We start from the raw sequence: 18,540 nt of genomic DNA on the forward strand, positions 1-18,540 counted from the left end.
CTTGGTGGATGACCGCTGCGTTGTCCAGCCTGATGCAGGAGACCTCAACAATCCCCCGAAGAAGTTCAGGGGTAAGCAGCAAATGTACTTCTTTTATATCGCTGTGCTCAGGCTTTAAAACCCTAACTACAGTCTGTTGATACTGTGGAGTGTGTGAGAGACAATGCTGAATGTGTTGTACTAAGTCTCTCTGGTGACGGCCACAATGTCTCTGTCCACTGGGCTCCAAACAGACCTGCCTTTGTCAGTGTTAACGATGTGACTGTGTGAGTGTGTGCGTCTTTGTCTACATATGTGCCAGCATTTTCCCTGTGTGCGCGCTTGTTCGCACACATTTTTACCAAGTTAGACCGGATGGGGAGAATCATTACCGATGCTGATTACTCTAAAAAACAAAGCAGACAATTGGTAAAAGCCTTGATTTGCTACTTTTGCTGAACATCCTATTATTAGCTATTATACAGGAAGTGTAGCAGTTCTCAGGTTCTAGGAAGTATAATTAGTGACCCACAGTTCTCAGGTTGGTAGGTAATGTCACTAAGGACAGGCATGACCCTGACTTCTATGACTGTTTAGGGATATGAAAATACAGGTTTCCTTTGCAGTTCCATGAATAAATTACTGGGCAAAAGTCAATACAATCCCAATTCCCAAATTTTTACTTGCTTCCATAGACCTTCTGTTTTGAAGCCTTTAAGAATGTTCCTTATAAGAACTTCTTTTATTAGATGTTCATTGATTTCATGTTAAGTTCTCCAAAACTCCACTTTTTGTAGGAGTTATATGGCATCAGGGTTACCACAAAAGTGAACCACGTGTGTGTACTATGTTCCATGCATTGGAGTTGCCTAGTTTCATTCATTTCAAGCTTATATAACGCCAGACTAGTGTATTCTTCACCATATCCGCATATTGAATACCCCACGTGCCCAATTCAGTGACCCAGAGGGCAGCTAAGCTGTGCGGAGCTGATACCTCACCCCTTTGAAAAAAGCTCAGCTAGCTGAGCGGTGGAAAATCTGTACAAAAAAACAATTGGTTAGTGCTTTGTTAGAGCAGGCTTGTGAGGTTAAAACTATCATTTGTGCTATTGTAGTTTTAGAGATATTGAAGATCATTTTTTGGTCCTCAGCGGTCACCATCTCCCCTTAAAGGTATTGTGGAGAAATTTAACAAATTTTTTAAGACTCGCCCTCTCCAGTTAAAAAAAAAAAATGTGGGTGCGAGGGCCCATTTCTCCTTGTGCATGCTCTGTTTAAAAGTTTCTGTTCTCATAGCTTATACAAGCTTACTGTGTCTGAACGTCCACCCTAAACCCTAAAACCCTCAATCACTTTATGGAGCGGGGACTATATAGTGGACTTTATAGCAAACTTGGGTAACTTACCGATGACCTTTTCCTCCGTCGGTCACGTAACTCCTTCTCCACCGCACGTTGCCTGCGCCAACTTTGTTATTAGTCGCCGATATTAAGCCACTGTGACAGTGTTACTGTAAACTGGCTTTTAATAAAAGACAATATGATTAAGGATATAAAACTTTATACTGGTTTATTAACTTATGTTAGCAAGGTTAACATGGTTAAACCCGCTCTTTCATTGTGGACTCACTAAGTATGAGTTTCAAACCTTTTGTGATGAATGCAATGTGAAAGATTTTGTTTCATGAATGTTCCCATAACTTTAAAGGGGTCATAGAATGATTATATAGGATATTTGGTGTTGGGCCTTAAGCTCTCTGAATAGGGCTCTAATGCAAGCCTGGTTAAGAGTCCTAGAATGAAACGACAGGTTTTCTTCCTTTTATGGTATGCTCATGAATATTCAGATGAGCTGATTGATTGGTTTACAATGAGTGAAGCTGCTGAGCAAAGACACATCATAGCAACAAGCACTCACTCACTGAAACATCAAATTGTTAATATGGTACGGTGACCAGACGTTCTCTTTTTCCCGGACATGTCCTACTTTTCATACCAAAAAAAAAAATGTCTGGGGGGAATTTCAAAATTGTCCTGGATTTTGATGCAGTGCATCACGTAGTTGAAACATGGAGCCAGCCGGGGACGGAGTGATTGAACCCGACCCAGTAACGATAGCCTGGACAACTGCGGCCCCATGCTTGTTGAAATGATTGAATGCTTCCCTGCCTTACTGTGCAGGCGGGGGGAAGTGGTCCACCCCAAAACAATCAAACTTTGAGGGATCTTCTGATAGACAAAAATAATCCATGTCTGTCGAGTCTTCGGATCCTTGAGAAGACTGTGAAAATGTTCCCCTTTCTCCGTGCAGCCTGGAACACTGCATTTACCCCCGTGGTTCTGGCTCATTTTCAATAGAGAAACTGCCTGCCTTGTAATTCTTGTAGAAGTAAACCCAACTGTAGGCTAAACAGCTAAACTGGTGTCTTAAATCTACCTCTATCATGTTGTTGGGCCAGTGAACCAGTGGGCTGGTCTGTATGTCAATTTTGGGGCATGACAAAAGTACAAGCCAGAACTAAATAAGGCAACATCCGAGAATTGACGTCAACTCGGTGCTTCGTTCGGATTCACCCGTTTTATGGTAGAAGTTTAGAATTGTGAGATTTGCAGAGAAAGGAGGTGTCGATGGGGTTTAAACTTCTCTGTACGTCCATTTCACCCAGTGAACTATCATTATTCATCTATAACAAGGTAAACTAGGTTTTGCATTCTATGCAAATTGCATTTAACAAACTCTAACAAACCCTTTAACAAATGTTGTAACTTCCTGTAACATTTTTGGGGGGTACATGAAAACTAATTACAAAAATTTGAACCTCAGAAAGTTTGTTTGAATATGATTTTCTTGTTTTTTGTTTTTTTTTTGTTGCAGGAATATCTTTCACGTATATTGAAGAACATTGTGAACATTAGGTAAAAGTGCATTAAAATGTAGTATATGGTCCTATCCCAATATTGTGCAAAGTTTGAGAAAACATTTTAAAATTGTATAAATTAGAATAACAACATGTGTTGCTTTCAGGCAAGTTGTAATCACCATAATTTGAGCTAGTGTTGGGGATGTTACATCTTGTTTGGAAGAATTGGGGAAAGAAATGCAATTCTATTGCATGCAGCAAGGGCAATACGAAAACACTGGGCATCATTGACACATTATGCTCCCATCTAGGACAACAGCTCTTTTCTTTTTTTTTTTTTTTGCTGGAAAAGCCACAACAACAAAAACCCACCTAAAGCAAGGGTTAAAAACTTTTTTGCAAACACAGGAAGTTATTTTGAATATTACAATTTTCTTCAACCTTTTCTTATACTATACATCCATCCAAAAAAAAGCCTGCTGCAATAATGAATTGTTTTTGACAAACATCTGATTATGCTTTCCTAAAGATGTTTTTCACAGTTGGTGGCCGTGAAGCAGATTATGTCATCTTTTCTTTTTACTTAAGAATCATGAATAATAATCATATTCAAACAGATTTTGTTTTTTATAACTTTCAAATTGATATAAATGTAACTGAAAGGAAAAAAGAAACAGAATGGAATACATTAGTTCTCAGTAGAAATGCTGGTGTAGGTTCTCAGTCATCCAGGTCATAGTCATTCCAAAAAAACAAAAACAAATCCACTCAACTTGGGTTTTCAAGTTTGAAGATGTTTCACTTCCCTTACAGATAGCTTTTTTAATTCAAAATGTCAGGAATAGCATTGAGTTCCAGGTTTTATACAGTAGCCCAACAAAGCCTTGTTTTTGTTTTGAAAACATGCAAATTGGAACAGACAAAGGGGTCCCCCCATTTGGAATGGGGGTCATTTGGTTTCTTTTGTTAGACTGCAATACCCCTTCGTCTGTTCCAATTTGTAGGTTGAACTAAAGATAATAATAATTAAAAAATGCACTGTTTTAAACATTTTTAAAGCCTCTGTTTATCCAAAAGTGTCACATGTCAGTGATTTGTTTCCAAGAGTTGATCGTGGTGATATTTACGAATCATATTGACACATAGCTAAAAGTTTTTGCCAGTGCGTGGCGTGGAAACATTAGGCCATGTGGCAGAAAGGACATGGATGCTAAAACGGGTTTAACATAAATCATCCTTCATTTATGTGCCGTTAAATATCCATATCAAATGGCCTTGGGACAGGACCTTACCTGCAGCTGCCCTGAAGAAAAAACCTGTAAGGGATTTATAATACATCTAACATTGAAAGGAAACTGTACATGTGGACATGTAATTAGATTTTTGTAGTGAGAACTCCAATGTATTTTTTGTATAAACAGCCTTTATAACCAGTAGTTTAAAAATTTCTTTTAAATGCTAATTGAAACGATGATTTACAGTATAGCGCATTTTAACTCTTAGCCCATTATTTACTCTGTTCAACTTAATTGTGTTTGGTTTATTTTCACTAGCCTCACCCAGACCAAATTACTGACAGAACTGTAGAATCAACATGTTTCTTAAATATAACCTGTTTGACATAAACACACAGGAAGTCTAAGAGACTCCACATTTTCACATACAGTATATGCAAATCCAATTCTCTAAACTTCCAGTTTATATTCAAACCAAGAACCTCCAAAAAAAAACAACAACAGTGTTATCATGCATCCCTATAAATATTTGTTTTCTAAAAAAAAAATACATTCATATATAATTGCTGACTGATAAATAGTTAGTTGAATAGTATAATATTTCAATAGTATAAATAGTTTGAAAATGTAAAAATAAGAAAGGAGTGTCTGACTAGTGAGCAGAATATATCACTTCAGTAGTAGGATGTAATAATAACATGCTTGAAAATTAAATGGGAAAAAAATCATCTTCTCTGTTCTAAAAAGTTCATGAACAGGGAAACAGTCTTTGACATCCATTGAAGAGGACTGAATAGAAAAAATTCAGTCCCCAAAAATCTGCTTTATTGACCTCCAGTAGGGAAGTTCAGTAATAGGCAAATGGAAGCTGCAGGTAAACAAACAGGAAAAGCTATAAAGACCTTTTCTATTCAAATCTGCTCCTTTTATTCCAGAGGCACATTAAACCAAGCCACATTCAGTTATACACACTCACACATAATACACAGACCAGTAGACAACTTGGTTTTAAATACAACATCCATTACACTGCTAGCTGTTCTTCCCATTAGTCTAATGCAAGGATGGACAACTCCAATCCTCATGTGTCAGTATCCTGAAACTGTGTCTCTACTATATTGTGTAAAACAATGTGTCTGGACAACTGCGGCCCCAGTAAGAATATTTGTTACATTGGCTTATTAACACTGAACAAACGTGTTCATTACAAAAAGAGTGTGTACTACTTGTACTGTTACTCATTCTCTTATCTGGGACCAGGTCATGGGGTCAGCAGTCTCGGTAACAACTCTCCCAGACTTTCTGCTCCCTAGACACCTCCTCTAGCTCCTCTGCAGGACGCCCCAGGAACCTGAAAGACTTAGGCCCTCCTTCGTGTCCCTGGTTGTTCTCTGGACCTCTTCCCTGAGAAACAGGTGTCCCAGGGCATCCAGAAAAGATGCCCTTCGAGCCACCTCAGCCGACTTCTCTGAACTTGCAGGAGAATCACATGTACACTAAGCCTCGAAGAAATCTGTACGTCCGTTTTACCCACTGAACTAGTGTTAGAGATGGGGCTCCTTGCCCCATCTCTAACGGAGTGCCCAACCACAGTGCAATGTTCCCTTTTTCACTAAATTATTAACCTTTGGTGCGCTCTAATTAATAATTGTTGTATTATTTGTTGCACTGTATACATTTTCCAATCAGGTTTTGCATTATTGGCAGAATATTACGTTATTGGCTTAGTTGTGAAAAAGAGACTATATTGGCAGCTGCAGTTTTCTGATGTGAGCACCCCAGCCATGACTCTAACATCCTTCTGAGCTCATATAAGCTCATAGAAGCATATCAAGGAGAGGAAGTATGCAAGCTTTAGCCTGTCAATACAGCGGACTTCCGCCTATGCAAAGGTTAGCAGAGGCAGGATTAGTTTGACTGGGGATCAATTATTTTAAGAATAATTAGTGAGACTTGTTCAAGTGTAAAATTATGACTTGATTCAGTCATAAAGGGTAATAGTTTTAGTTTAGAGAAGAAAATGGTTCTCAAATGTATGTTTTTGATTTTTTTTTTCCGTAGCTACTTTAAAAAGAAGAAATTTAGCAAGAGAGATTAAAAAAAAATAAAATTTCTATGTGCCAGATGTACGTTGGCTAAGTCAAACACATAAAAATGCCAGACGTGCATGCTGCGTTTACAAGCTACAGTTTATTTAGTGAATGAGAATAACTGGCTAAGTTGGAAGGGAAGCACATTATATAGTTTATTTTATATATATAGTGATGTTGTCAAGCCTTTTCCTGTTTATTGTATTGATTGATTATTCAGCCGAAAGACCACATTTAGGATTAGAAAATTATATCCCATTTAAAAAAATAAAAATGAGAACTTGATAAAGGAATGTTTTCATACTTGCCTAGCATTTATTTTCCAAGGGTACTTTTAACCGGACAAACAAGCCTGGTGAAAATGCATAGTCTAATATAATGCATGTGACAGTAGAGAAAAAGTAATTCATTTCAGTTAATCTATGTAGCACCGATACACAACACGCCATCTCAAGGCACTTTGTAGAGATAATTTAATCAAATCTTACATTTAAATCAGTTAAAAGTAAAAAATAAATAAATAACCAAACATAAAAAATGGTGATATATCAAAATTCTTATTTGAAAGATCCTTGGCACAATTCTATTCGGTTCAAGACAGTCACTAAATGCCACACAACAACCTTTTAAATCTTTTAACTTTTAAAGGTGCGTATAGCTTTATTTAACTTGGTTTTATTCTTTTATTTTGGGCTAGAGGCGCGTTGGATGGCATCCTTTCCAAGTGGGTTTGCTCTTGCATATTCTTTCACTCTGACCTCCACACTTTCACTGAATTACAGAGTCTGACCAGGAGATGACACTTCTCTTTAGACCTTAATGTACACAAATTATGACAGAATACATTTAGTACAAATATTGATGTTTAAAAAGGAACTGAACAAGAACCAACCAAAGATCAGCCAAGGGCCCATCAAGGAAAGTGGGGAAATTCTGAATGGCTAGTACTGTAAAAAAATTTGAAAGGTGTGTGTCCTTTTACATTTTTTGTAAGACCAACACAGCATGTCAGCAAAGGAACTTAACCCTGATGGGAAAAAAAAGGCCTGGTCATCGGTTCATGATGAGCACACTTGGGTTATGCAGCAAGTTAATGATCCAAAGAACACCAACAAATGGTTTAGAACAAGAGTTTTAACCAATAATGATTTAACCTAAGGAGGTGGGAGGGTTACATTCTGTCTACGGAGTTGGAATGATATTACACAAAAAATATGATAAGGCTATATAGAAAATCTATTGATGTTTTTCTTTTACAGACACTCCTCTCTGTCAAATATAACATTCAACCAGACTTTTAGATCATTTACAGAGAGACAAGCATGCAAGCATAACCACACTGAAATCGTATGTCCATCCTGGCAGAGGAACTATACTATATTTTTTATTTTCTATTTTAAGATTTTAAGCTTTAATATATAGACATTATATGATAATCATTTATAACTCACTTTGAGAAGTTCATAGAAAAGTACACTAGGCACAAATAATCTTTTTCAGGATCAGAGATCACCATTTTCATAGTGATTCCTTTTCTGATGACGAGTTGAAAAATAAAACACAAAGATTATGTGGAAAGCAAAACAGCATGAGATCTGCATGTTTTGGCATGTTCTTGCTGCAAACTGGTATGTCCAACCAGCCTCCACCTATATATTGCAATGACTTGCAAAGTTTTCTAATTTGTTTTGTTAATTTGCAGTGATATAGATGTTGCACTATTATCGCATTTCATAAAGTCAGCTAAAACTTTGTTCCCATTTCTTTCCTCTCCATATTCTATATATAAAAAAATTACTTTGAGACGAATGCAGTTCTTTCAAACACGTGTTTTTGTTAGTTTGAAAAAAGGCTGAAGACCTGGATTTATTTGTGATGCCAAATAAGGGAAGCCTCATTGGTTTAATTATATAATTATATAGCCCTAATTCACAACACGTCATCTCAAGGCACTTTTCAATTTAACCAGATCATACAGTCAAATTGATTCAAAATTTTCTATCTAAGGAAAACCCGTTGATTGCATCGACTCTTTGAGTAGAGGCCAATCCCTCACATCAAGCATGCTTGTAGCGACAGTGGAGAGGAAAAACTCCCTTTTAACAGGTAGAAACCTCCAGCAGAACCAGGTTTAACGTGATCGGCCATCTGCCGAGGCCGACTGGGGTTCAAGGAGATAGAAGCAGACATACAGAAAGAAGCAGAGATACAGTACAAAAGGCAACAGTTAATCAGCTCCACAGGCGGCTCCTTCCAGTAAACACACAGCCAGGTAGAGGAGCTACGAGCCAGCTCCCATGTCAGAGAATGAAAAGAGCACATCCACCCAGTCACAGTCAGTGAGACAGGACTACCCCAAAAAACAGGCCGAGCTCAACATCTAAAAACCACACAAATTTACTTTATTAATGTGATAGCTGCAGCAGAAGTTAAAATGTTTGTTAATTTGGTCCATACCCTCACCATAAAGAAAACAAGTTGCTTGCGGAACCTAACTATTATGTGTAAAACCGTACAGGAAGAGAGGTGATGTTGTTTTTAAAAATGTTAACTGGATAGACAAATCTTTCTATACTTACAAAGGATGAACAATATTTAACATCACACCAAGCTCCATGATTGCTGTGCAGGTGCCGCTAGAAACTTAAACTGCCTTCATGTAGTGTGGTAAAGATGATCCTTTCCACTTGTGAAATAGAAATTAACAGCACATTGTGTTCAAGTGCTTTTGTGATGTGGAGAAGAGGAACATAGTTGATCCACAGATTATCTTGACCTGCTACTTGGGCAAGGCAGTTAGAGGCTAAGCTCCTTGTTCCAGTAATTCGCTCACTGGCATGCACTACTGTACAGGTCAAACGAGAAAGTACCTCAGTACCCTACTGACTGTTATCTGGACTGCTAGCTACCATCTTATAAAAACATACATCAACAGTTATTTTAAAACCAACACAACTTTAAATGGTGATATTGTTAACGGTCAACAAATGGTATTAATCATACAGAATAGTTTATCTGCTCTCCGCCATGTTGAAAACTTACCCCATCTCAGCAACTTGGGTATCAGGAAATTTTTCCAGCTTTCCAGTGGAAATTAAAACATGACTGGGTGTTCATGTGCAATTTTCATGTTGGTTTTTTTTTTCAGTATAATTACAGATGAAGGCAGCATAAAAGTCAATATGTACACCTTCATTAGCCACAGCGTCGGTCCAGTTGTCAAGGCCATGCAGGGCTATGGAAAATACCGCAATTTAAAAAATTTAAAAAAGGCTAGAGGACCCTGTGTTAAAGCTAAGGAATACACAGACCATACTGGACGTCAGTCACTAGGCAGGAAAGAGTTCAGTTCAATTTTAGAATAAAATCAACTCACCATCCTATGTTAATTTGACTGTAGATAAAATGGAAACCTCGGCTCTCGCAAGGGCTGATCCAGCCTTTACCGTAGCTTGGCTGGGCTAGGCTTCTGTGTTCATTGGGACTTTTTGCAGGCAAGGCTGACTTTATCAGGACCAGAGCAACATTAATAGACTGCATGAGCCCAGTGTTAAAATAAAACAACACTTTTTCTTAGCTTTTTCTTGCTGCTGCAAAACTGACCCCTCTTGTATTATTATTTATTTATTTTTTTTCAATCATGCTGCAAATACCCGCTCAGGTCCTCTGAGTAGATGTTTTAATCCAAAAGTTTTAATTGTTTTTGCAAAAAGCTTCAGAATAAATAATGCTTTGTAAAGGTGCCCCACATGGGTGTGGAGGGGTCTTCCATCATCAGAGTTTTATCCTCTTTTACCCCAAGTATCTGAATCCTAGCCAAAGTATCAGTGCTCACTCCATCCTATGGTGCTAATACGTGGTTAAAACATGGTTAGAAATCAAATGTCATATTTGTTGCAAAAAAGTTTCTGAACAATTTCTACTAATCATAGATTCTAAATAGCCACATATTTGGTAACCTGTATGCAGTCCAGCTTCAACAGCCTGCATTAAAGTTGTATAATTTGGGATAGAATATCTAGTTTGAAATGGAGTCAACAAAGCCCAAGTTAGATAAGGCTGTCAGGGTTCAATGTCTCAATGTTTATCTTATCTACTAACCTGCACATACTGTAGTATCTATGCTCTTAGAGTGTTTTTTTTCTCTCTTTTTTTGTGTTTTTGGGGCCAACTCCATCATCAACACTCACAGCGTTTTCTTTGTGTGAATTATTGGAGTTCAGAAGCTGTTTTACTGACTTGGCTGGTGCTGACCCAATTAGGTCATTTTAAGTGCAAGTCCTGAAGAGAAACCGATAAGTGTGTCTTACTCTAATTAGGCAATTTTCAGATAGATTAGATTAACAAACAAGGATTCATTAGACCAATAGTCAGTTTTATCAATCTATAACGGATTTTAAGAATGTGCTTTTATGAAGCTATTGTGAAAATACTGTATTACACTAATTCAAAATGATTTAAAAATCCACAGCAAGGTCCTGTGGGTGTTGCTGTCACTGCTGAGGTATGCTTAACATTTCCTTCTAATGTAAACACTACTCTCTCCTCACCATTATAATCTCTCACATAAGGCCTGCATCTGCACTCCAAAGCATCTATCTGCCTTGCTGACAGTGAGCTGGAATACCGTGGGGAACTATTCCTTGGTGGCTTATGGGTGGAGCCATGTTTAACCTAGTGTTAAGACAGCTCATCAATTCTGTTGTGAAAAAATAGATTCAAATTAAATAAAAAGCTTTAAAGGTCTTCTGTGGTCGTTTCAACCCTAAATATATTATTAACTAGCAATAAATAACTATCACGAATAACTAAATAGATAAAAGTTTTACCAGTGAAAACAATTTTTTTTCTTTTTTTACAATTTCGGTTTATGTTGACAACTGTTTCATTTTGCCCACAGTAGAAACGTTTCCTCACACCTTATTATTCTACTTAAATAATGAAATGTTATAGTATTTTAAATGGAGCATATAATACTTTCTTTACTTTGCTCTATCAATTTTCTTCCTTCACTTTGCTTAAAACTAAAGGTAAAATATTAATCTAATACTAATACTGCCGTCTATAAATGCTGAGAGAAAAGCTTCAGTTCTGAAACCAACAGTGTTGTCTCAGTTTGCTAAATTGAGTAACCACATTTTAATGTAAAATAGTTATAAACAAGTAATCACATAAAAAATTGTTCTTTAAAAATGGCATTTATGGCACAAACTTGAACACTGGTTCCACTGTTCTATATGGACTCTGTGTAGATTATCGCTGCCATGTAATACTGTTTCTTTAGCAGTTATGCTCATTTTTCTGTCCATGATTTCAGAACTTAATTCCCACACTTGCTCTGCTATCTGTACCACACACACTGACCGCTAAATTCAGATAACAACCAACATATTCTCGTCATTGGTGCTGTAATGCAGAGATAGCTCTTCAGTGATGCTCTGTATTATTATCTTGCTACTGTGATTTAAAGTGGTTTAAATGTCACATTACTGGTCTACACAAGGGTTCTCTGGGGGAGGATCAATGTGGACATGTTGTTCTGCTGCCTTTTTAAGGTGTTTCTCTTAGATGATCAGTCACCATTTCCCAATAGTAATATGAAGAACCTTGAACTTTTAGGTGGGGTTGGTGCAATTAATCTGATTATTGAAATGATCATCAACTAATTTGATTACTGAATTTTTTTTTTAACTGGAGTATAGAGTCTCTAAAACCTTTTTACAAAAAGAGAAACTCACTTAGAGCTGTAGTTAAACCAAAATGGTACAAATATTGTCTGTAATGGTCTGTTAACATACACTTGTAGTACATAAAGGCTTTAAACTGCAATGTTGTGAGCGTTGGATTTTAGTTGTTTTTTTACATGTTTTTGTCATTCAAAATTCAAAGTTTAAAATCTTTGTTTTTATTGACAAATGCTATTTTACTAAAGAAATAACTTTTTATATCCATCATTGAAACGATTGATAGATTTTAATAGCTGAACTGAAAATGTGTCTTCCTTCTTAAAATTTTTTAGACCTTTAAACGTTTTGTTATGAGACAGACTTATACTCCGAGGTATTATAAAAAGCTGTTTGTTTTTATTAATACATTCATTGATTGAAAAAGGAAACCAAAGTATTATTTTTAAAAAGGAATCATCCATTTTGTTGATCAGATATTTGGATGAATATTTATTTTAGAAATATTTTAAAAGACAGGTTCTTCCAGTTTGTTTTAATTAAAAGTATTCTGTCAGAACATTGGGCCAATTTTCTAACACCTGATGGCAGTGATCACCAAAAACAGCCAGATTGATCTCTTTTTAAACTGTTTCTTTTATTTACTCAGATTATATTTGGTCAGTCTAATTACATTTTGGTTACGTGGAATTGAAAATCTAGTTTGTAAGGTAGTATACCGTATGTTTCTTGCAAGCATCATAAACTAATTGAGTGAATGACTTATAAATTTTGTAAAATAATAAATAGCATTATTAGAAACAATTAATAAAGCCAACATTAAATTCTCTTACATCTTGCAGAATTTTGAGGATTATAAAAAAAAGCTTTCTCACATAGCCGGAATTGTCTGTTTTATAAAATTTTAAAGCATTCCTTTAACATTATCTGTTTCTTAATATTAAAAAATCATATTATCAACTAGTATTGATGTCAGTACCTTTTCCTCTACTAAATGCATGTCTTCGTTTTTGCAACCGGAGGTTTGTTGGGTTTTTTTCTATTCTAAATTATTACATATATTTTAATTATTAGTAGCCATAATGTTGGAATTTATTCAACATTACCAACTGAATGTATTAAATATAAAAAGCTAATCTCCTTCCCATTAGTTTCAGCTGCATATTTTACCCAACATGATGCAAAAAAATATCAACATTTTGAGTTCAGTGCTTCATTACTAAACTAGAAGCACGTTAAAGCCTATTTCAGCCAATATAGACTTTGTTGTGTTTGCTTCCTTATGCTCATCTCAACTCCTGCCTTATTAATTTAATTTATGCCTCTTGTTTTACCTCTCAAATATTAAAACCTCACCCAGCTCACCTTTGTTTATTACAATTTACCATCTCACTGACTCATACCTGTTGTCTAGGCAAATTACTGCTGCTGTCAGAGACACAGAGGAGAAAAGCAAGTGTTTTAACTGTGCTAAATAGCAAACTGTTTTGTTATCCCTTACTCTTTGTATTAGTATGCATATCTAGGGGCCCTGGTTCTTCCAAGATCTTGCTTGAATAATTCTGATTTTTTTAATCCATAGCTTATAATAGCAGCTAGATTAAACCTTAAAGAAACATTTGTTTCTAAGTCCTTGATCAGTCTGTGCAGTATAATCAGAGCATGGCTGGATCTGTTCAGCTCTGAACAGCTTTAGTTGCTTTTATGGCTGTACGACTCGAGCTGCAATTAGTGGACAATGGTTAGAGGTTCAATAGGACCCTTTAGTTTTCAGCAGGAAAGGGTTTTAAGATTAATGAAAATAATTATTTTCCACTTGGTTTTTATTCAAAGGCTCAACTTTTTCCTGAAACTCTATGATGATTGATGGTGCGGTACTTTGCTGTCTTTACATAAACCTCATTGAAAGATGTGAATGTTGTTATTCTAATACAGTATATTGTATGCAAGTGTTTTTCCAGTAAAAAAGATCAGTCTTGGTTTTATAATCCATCCCTGATCCTTGTTTGTGTTTGATGCCAATCTTAGCAGAGGATATTTTTTTATGTACAATGAATTTAAATGTCTTATTCCCTTCTCAAACCATGTTGCAAACACTGCATCTGTCCTTCCAGGGGTGAATGCATGGTTGTTGCATATTTGGCCGTCCAAATAAGTGCTGGGTGCTTTTGTGTACTGCTTAATGTTACTCCATATTTTCAAGGTGTCAGCTATGATGGAACTTCCTCTAAATAATGTTTTGTTGCATTTGGCAGGGCTGATTAACAGAGCAGGGAGTGAGGTGCCATTGCATAATGAGCGCTCCAGTGTTAACCAAGCTGGGCAATCTTGGGAGCCATCTTGAGGGCAGTTTTCCCACCAAGCTATAGTGGAAAGTGTAACAGCCCAGTGATAAAGTTTGAAAAAAGGAAGCCCAAAGCCTGTTTGGGTTTACACAAATGCTTTTTTGCTATACGTACTGTTTTATAGCTCCATATGAAGGGTTTTATTATTGAATCAAGCTGCTTTAAGTATGATTGAGGAATATAAAATGGTATACCTTGGAATAAGAAAAGGAACTGAGGCAATGCCACCATTTCAATTGCATTTATCCTCCCAACTAAAGAGATGGCGAGAGATTTCCAGAAATCTATGTTTTGTTTAAGTTTGTCCATTCGCTTCTCCCAGTTAGTTTTCATTACCGGTAGATCATTAGGGTTTTTCATAACCGTAATACCCAAGTCAGTAAAGCTTGTATAGGCTTTTTTGAGGGGAATACTTTCAAAAAACTCTTCATTATAATGATCTGAGTTTGGAATCAATTCACTTTTATCAAGGTTTACAGTGCATCCAGAGAAAGACCCAAACCTCTCTATTAATTGTTGTAGTGGTGGGATTGACATTTGCGGCATAGAGATATATATAAGCATGTCATCAGCATATAGGGAAAGGTAGAGTTTGGTTCCATTGTCCACTATTGGGGCTATACTGCCATCATGTCTAATACTGATAGCTAGCGGATCTATGAGAATGGCAAAGAGAAATGGTGACAGGGGGCATGCCTGTCGGGTTCCCCTGTGTGTTGAGAATGGAAGAGAGTTCATCTGTTCGGTTATAACAGAATCTGATGGTTGCGCATAGATTATCTCTATCTGTTGCCTGAACTCGGGTCCAAATCCAAATTGTTCTAAAGCCTCTTGCCTTTAAGGCCAGCCCACTTGATCAAATGCAAGTTGTGCATCCAAAGAGATGATGGCTGCCTCTGTGGTGTGTTTACTGTACATAATATTGAAAAGGCAGCGCAGATTAAAGTGTAATTGCCTCTCCGGCATAAAGCCAGTCTGATCAGAGTGCACAATAGTACATATAAACTTCTTCAGTCTATCTGCAAGAATCTTAATCAATATCTTGGTTTCTGCAGGCAGCAGTAAAATTAGCAGGTATGAGGAAGCTAGTAGGGGATCACGTCCAGGTTTTGGGATAACTGCTATACTGGCATTATATAATGTGGGTGGAAACACAGCAGTTTCCTTAGAGTGGTTAAACATGCGCATTAGTAAAGGCACCAGAACTGACTTAAACTTCTTAAAAAAGTCCATATTAAAGCCATCTGGCACCGGGCTTTATTGGTAGCAAATGATGAGATGGCAGAATTAAGTTAAGTTAGGGTAAGGTCAGCATCTAGCGCTTCAATTGCCTCTTCGGTGAGTTGTGAGGTTGAGTTAGTGTTACGGGCATTTGATTTAGTAAACCTCTAACTATCAGATATCTACCATTTTAGTCAGTAATTGTTTGCTCATGCTGGAACATAGTTTGTTTGTGTATAAGGATTGCAACTCCTCTTGCTTGACTGAAAAATTGGACTGATATATTTTATTCTGCTCACCGTAACCTTAGAATCTTGGCTGCACATTTCTTTATATGCATTTCCTGAAGGAAACATACAGCAGCTTGAAGAGATTTTAATTGGCATAGATTTTTCCCCTTTTTTTTCTAAACTATTCATGACCTTAACGATCCAGCTTACTATTTTGACTGCTCCTAGATTACGTTTATTATGCTCTCCTACCATTGCTCTGTGAAAACAAAGATGTTATTATTTCAAGGACTGTGATAGTTACCTATATGTGCTTGAGTAAACAAAATAACACAAAACCAATGCTAGAAAAGAACATTCTCATCTATCCCCCATATGTTCTTTTGACGTGCCCGTTCTTCCATGGAGCATCGCTTGTTTTGGTGTTGCTTGCATTGGGCAGCTAGTCATACATACTGCCACTCCAATTCTTCAATTTGCTTCTCGTGTAAAGTAGTGGCTTCCTCTGTTGTGACAACTCTCGCGTTTAGTTCGACATCTAAGTTTCAGGTTGTTGAATGTAGTACCCAGCTCCATAAAGCGCTTATCGACATTGTCACTGAGTGCGCTAATGGCTGCTAGGACATCTTGACTTGTAGCTCCTGCATTAATTGTTGCCTCGGTTTCCTCCAGCTTTGAATTGTTGCATTTTCCTGTGGGGAGACCTTGTTTTCTTGTCACGGCTTTGCTTACAATTGTTATACATTGAGTTTGATGAGTATAAATTAAAATAAAGTGTCAAAAAGCAAAGTTTAAAGTCGAAGTTTGTGGAGCCCTCACAAAACACGTCTACTACGTAGAACCCTCGACTCCGCCCCCTCGCAGAGGACATTTTGGAAAACAACAAAAGCAATAATCTCACTCGCAGGGTTCTTTGTCTGTCATCAGCTGTTACACAGTAGAAAAGAGGAAGAAAATATTATGTAAAAATACAGAATGTTATTTTTTCTCTCTCCATGACATTCATTGTGACACAGTGTTTTTCTTTCTCGTCCCAAAATAATGACTTATTTTTATTTGTTACCTCTACATATTCAGATATTTATATACTTCTCTTTAATATTTGTTAGAATTGCCTTTAAAAACCATTGGAAAATTTTAAGAAAGTTTTGTGTTTTTTCTCTTAAGCTTAGAAATAATCTTTTGGCCCAATCCTCCTGTCAGATTTGGTGTAACCAAGCCAGCTGTGCATACTCTCACACATCTATTTCATAGAAACGGTAACTTTATATTCCTCTAATTTGTTAGCATTCTTAAGGTCTGTTTGCAATAAACCTGAATTACCCAGCTGGAGCTACAGTAAGGATTTCCATGTTATTCCTATGTAGATGGTGGCTCAGAGGCGGAGCAAGGCGAAGGTCGGGAGTCTAGTGAGCAGAACGGTGCTTTTTTGGCAAGTTCAGCAACGTAAGTTTGCTGCTGCGCCTTTGAAGTAGTCAAAGCCAAATTAGCAGGAGGTATTTTAAAAAATCTTAGTCTTTGTTTACAAAGGCTAAGATATTCTAAACAGGGACGAGCTGTGGCTGTGACTAAGGAAGCAGCAGAGATGATCCTTTTTTAAATTGAAGTTGAAAATTTAGAATATGAGGTGGGGAATGCCAGAGGTTATTAGGTGGTTTTTGAAGAACAAAATTAGCCCTAGAAGGACTGTTACGTCGTTCTACCTCCAGCCGCACCGTCACCATTAGAATCATGTTTCTTATCAAAGAATCTTAAACTTCCTGGCTGCTGTCTTGAGATGATACTTCAGTTATTTTTTCAACATATTCCCCTCTCGTGATATAATCTTTTTTGTGATGGGCTTTCCAGTGTTCGGATACTTGCTGTATCTTTTAGGCCTTAGGTGTTTTTTTTTATAACTGTAATTTGTCTTTTTATGTTGCTTTGGCCTGCTGCTTTGCTTCTTCCCTTCTGAATGGCGTTTTAGCTTAACAACACTCTCTACCGGCTTGTTTTAGCATCATTGCAAGATCATTTGCTTTTGTTCTGGAGATGATTAGCACATTTCACAACAAGAAGCATTAATTTCTGGCACAGAGGATCACTCTCCTTCCCTGATGGCATAATACTTGGATAGTCCTACACTATTTATGCTTTGTATAAGTTTTTGAAATGGTGAATGTGGTACCCTTAAGCTGACTGACTGATTCACAACTCTCTCCCTAATAAATTGGCTGATTTCTTTGGATTTTTTTCCATGTTGTCACACTAAGAAGTACTATGTTGGAGGTTTTGCTTGAAAATGTACCCACAGGTTAGCTTCCATGTTGTCAATTGATCTATTAGAAGTTAATAAAGCCATGACACGATTATCTATGTTGTCCTAAACTGTTTAAAATTTATTGCAATGTATCTACACTGTAGAAAATTTTAATCTAAATCAGTAATTTTTTCTTCAAATATATTTTTTTTCATTGAGGAGGTGAGTCTCTTTGCCAATGGAACAAGACAATTTACATTTAAAATAAGAAAAAAGTATTGCATTGTCTTATTTCAGGTGCATATTATCTAATTATCTTATTAGTAAAAATACACAGTCCACTGGCAATCATCTTATTTATCTACTCAAATTAAGGGTAAATACACTTCATTTACGAAATTTTTACTTATTTCTAGATTGTTTTTGCAGTAAACCTGAGTTTTTTAAATAAATAAAAAATCCAAATACTCTGGAGTTTATATAAGTAAGTTTGCTTTTCTAAATAAGTTAAAATGAGATAAGGTAAGTTTGATTAAATATCAGACCGTGGAGAGAAAAAAAAAGGATATGTGTCTTTTCATGCAATGTATGTAAATATGTGGTTTTAACTGTAAGAGAAGAATTGAGCATACAAACGGACACCCTCATCGGAGTT

At 36.6% G+C, this 18,540-nt stretch overlaps 1 protein-coding gene across 5 annotated transcripts in view; it reads left to right on the forward strand.

Moving 5' to 3' along the window:
• The window catches only part of LOC107082111 (inositol 1,4,5-trisphosphate receptor type 1-like), a 113,723-nt gene that overhangs the window by 14,183 nt on the left and 81,000 nt on the right, over window positions 1-18,540 (forward strand). For all 5 annotated transcript variants that reach the window (XM_015370606.1, XM_015370608.1, XM_015370610.1 and 2 more), the window contains exon 3: window positions 1-71. In XM_015370606.1, the coding sequence (XP_015226092.1) occupies window positions 1-71 (71 nt within the window). The remainder of the gene's footprint in view (window positions 72-18,540) is intronic.

The sequence above is a fragment of the Cyprinodon variegatus genome, unplaced genomic scaffold, assembly GCF_000732505.1.
Source record: "Cyprinodon variegatus isolate N-32 unplaced genomic scaffold, C_variegatus-1.0 Scaffold47, whole genome shotgun sequence".
Lineage (NCBI taxonomy): Eukaryota > Metazoa > Chordata > Actinopteri > Cyprinodontiformes > Cyprinodontidae > Cyprinodon > Cyprinodon variegatus.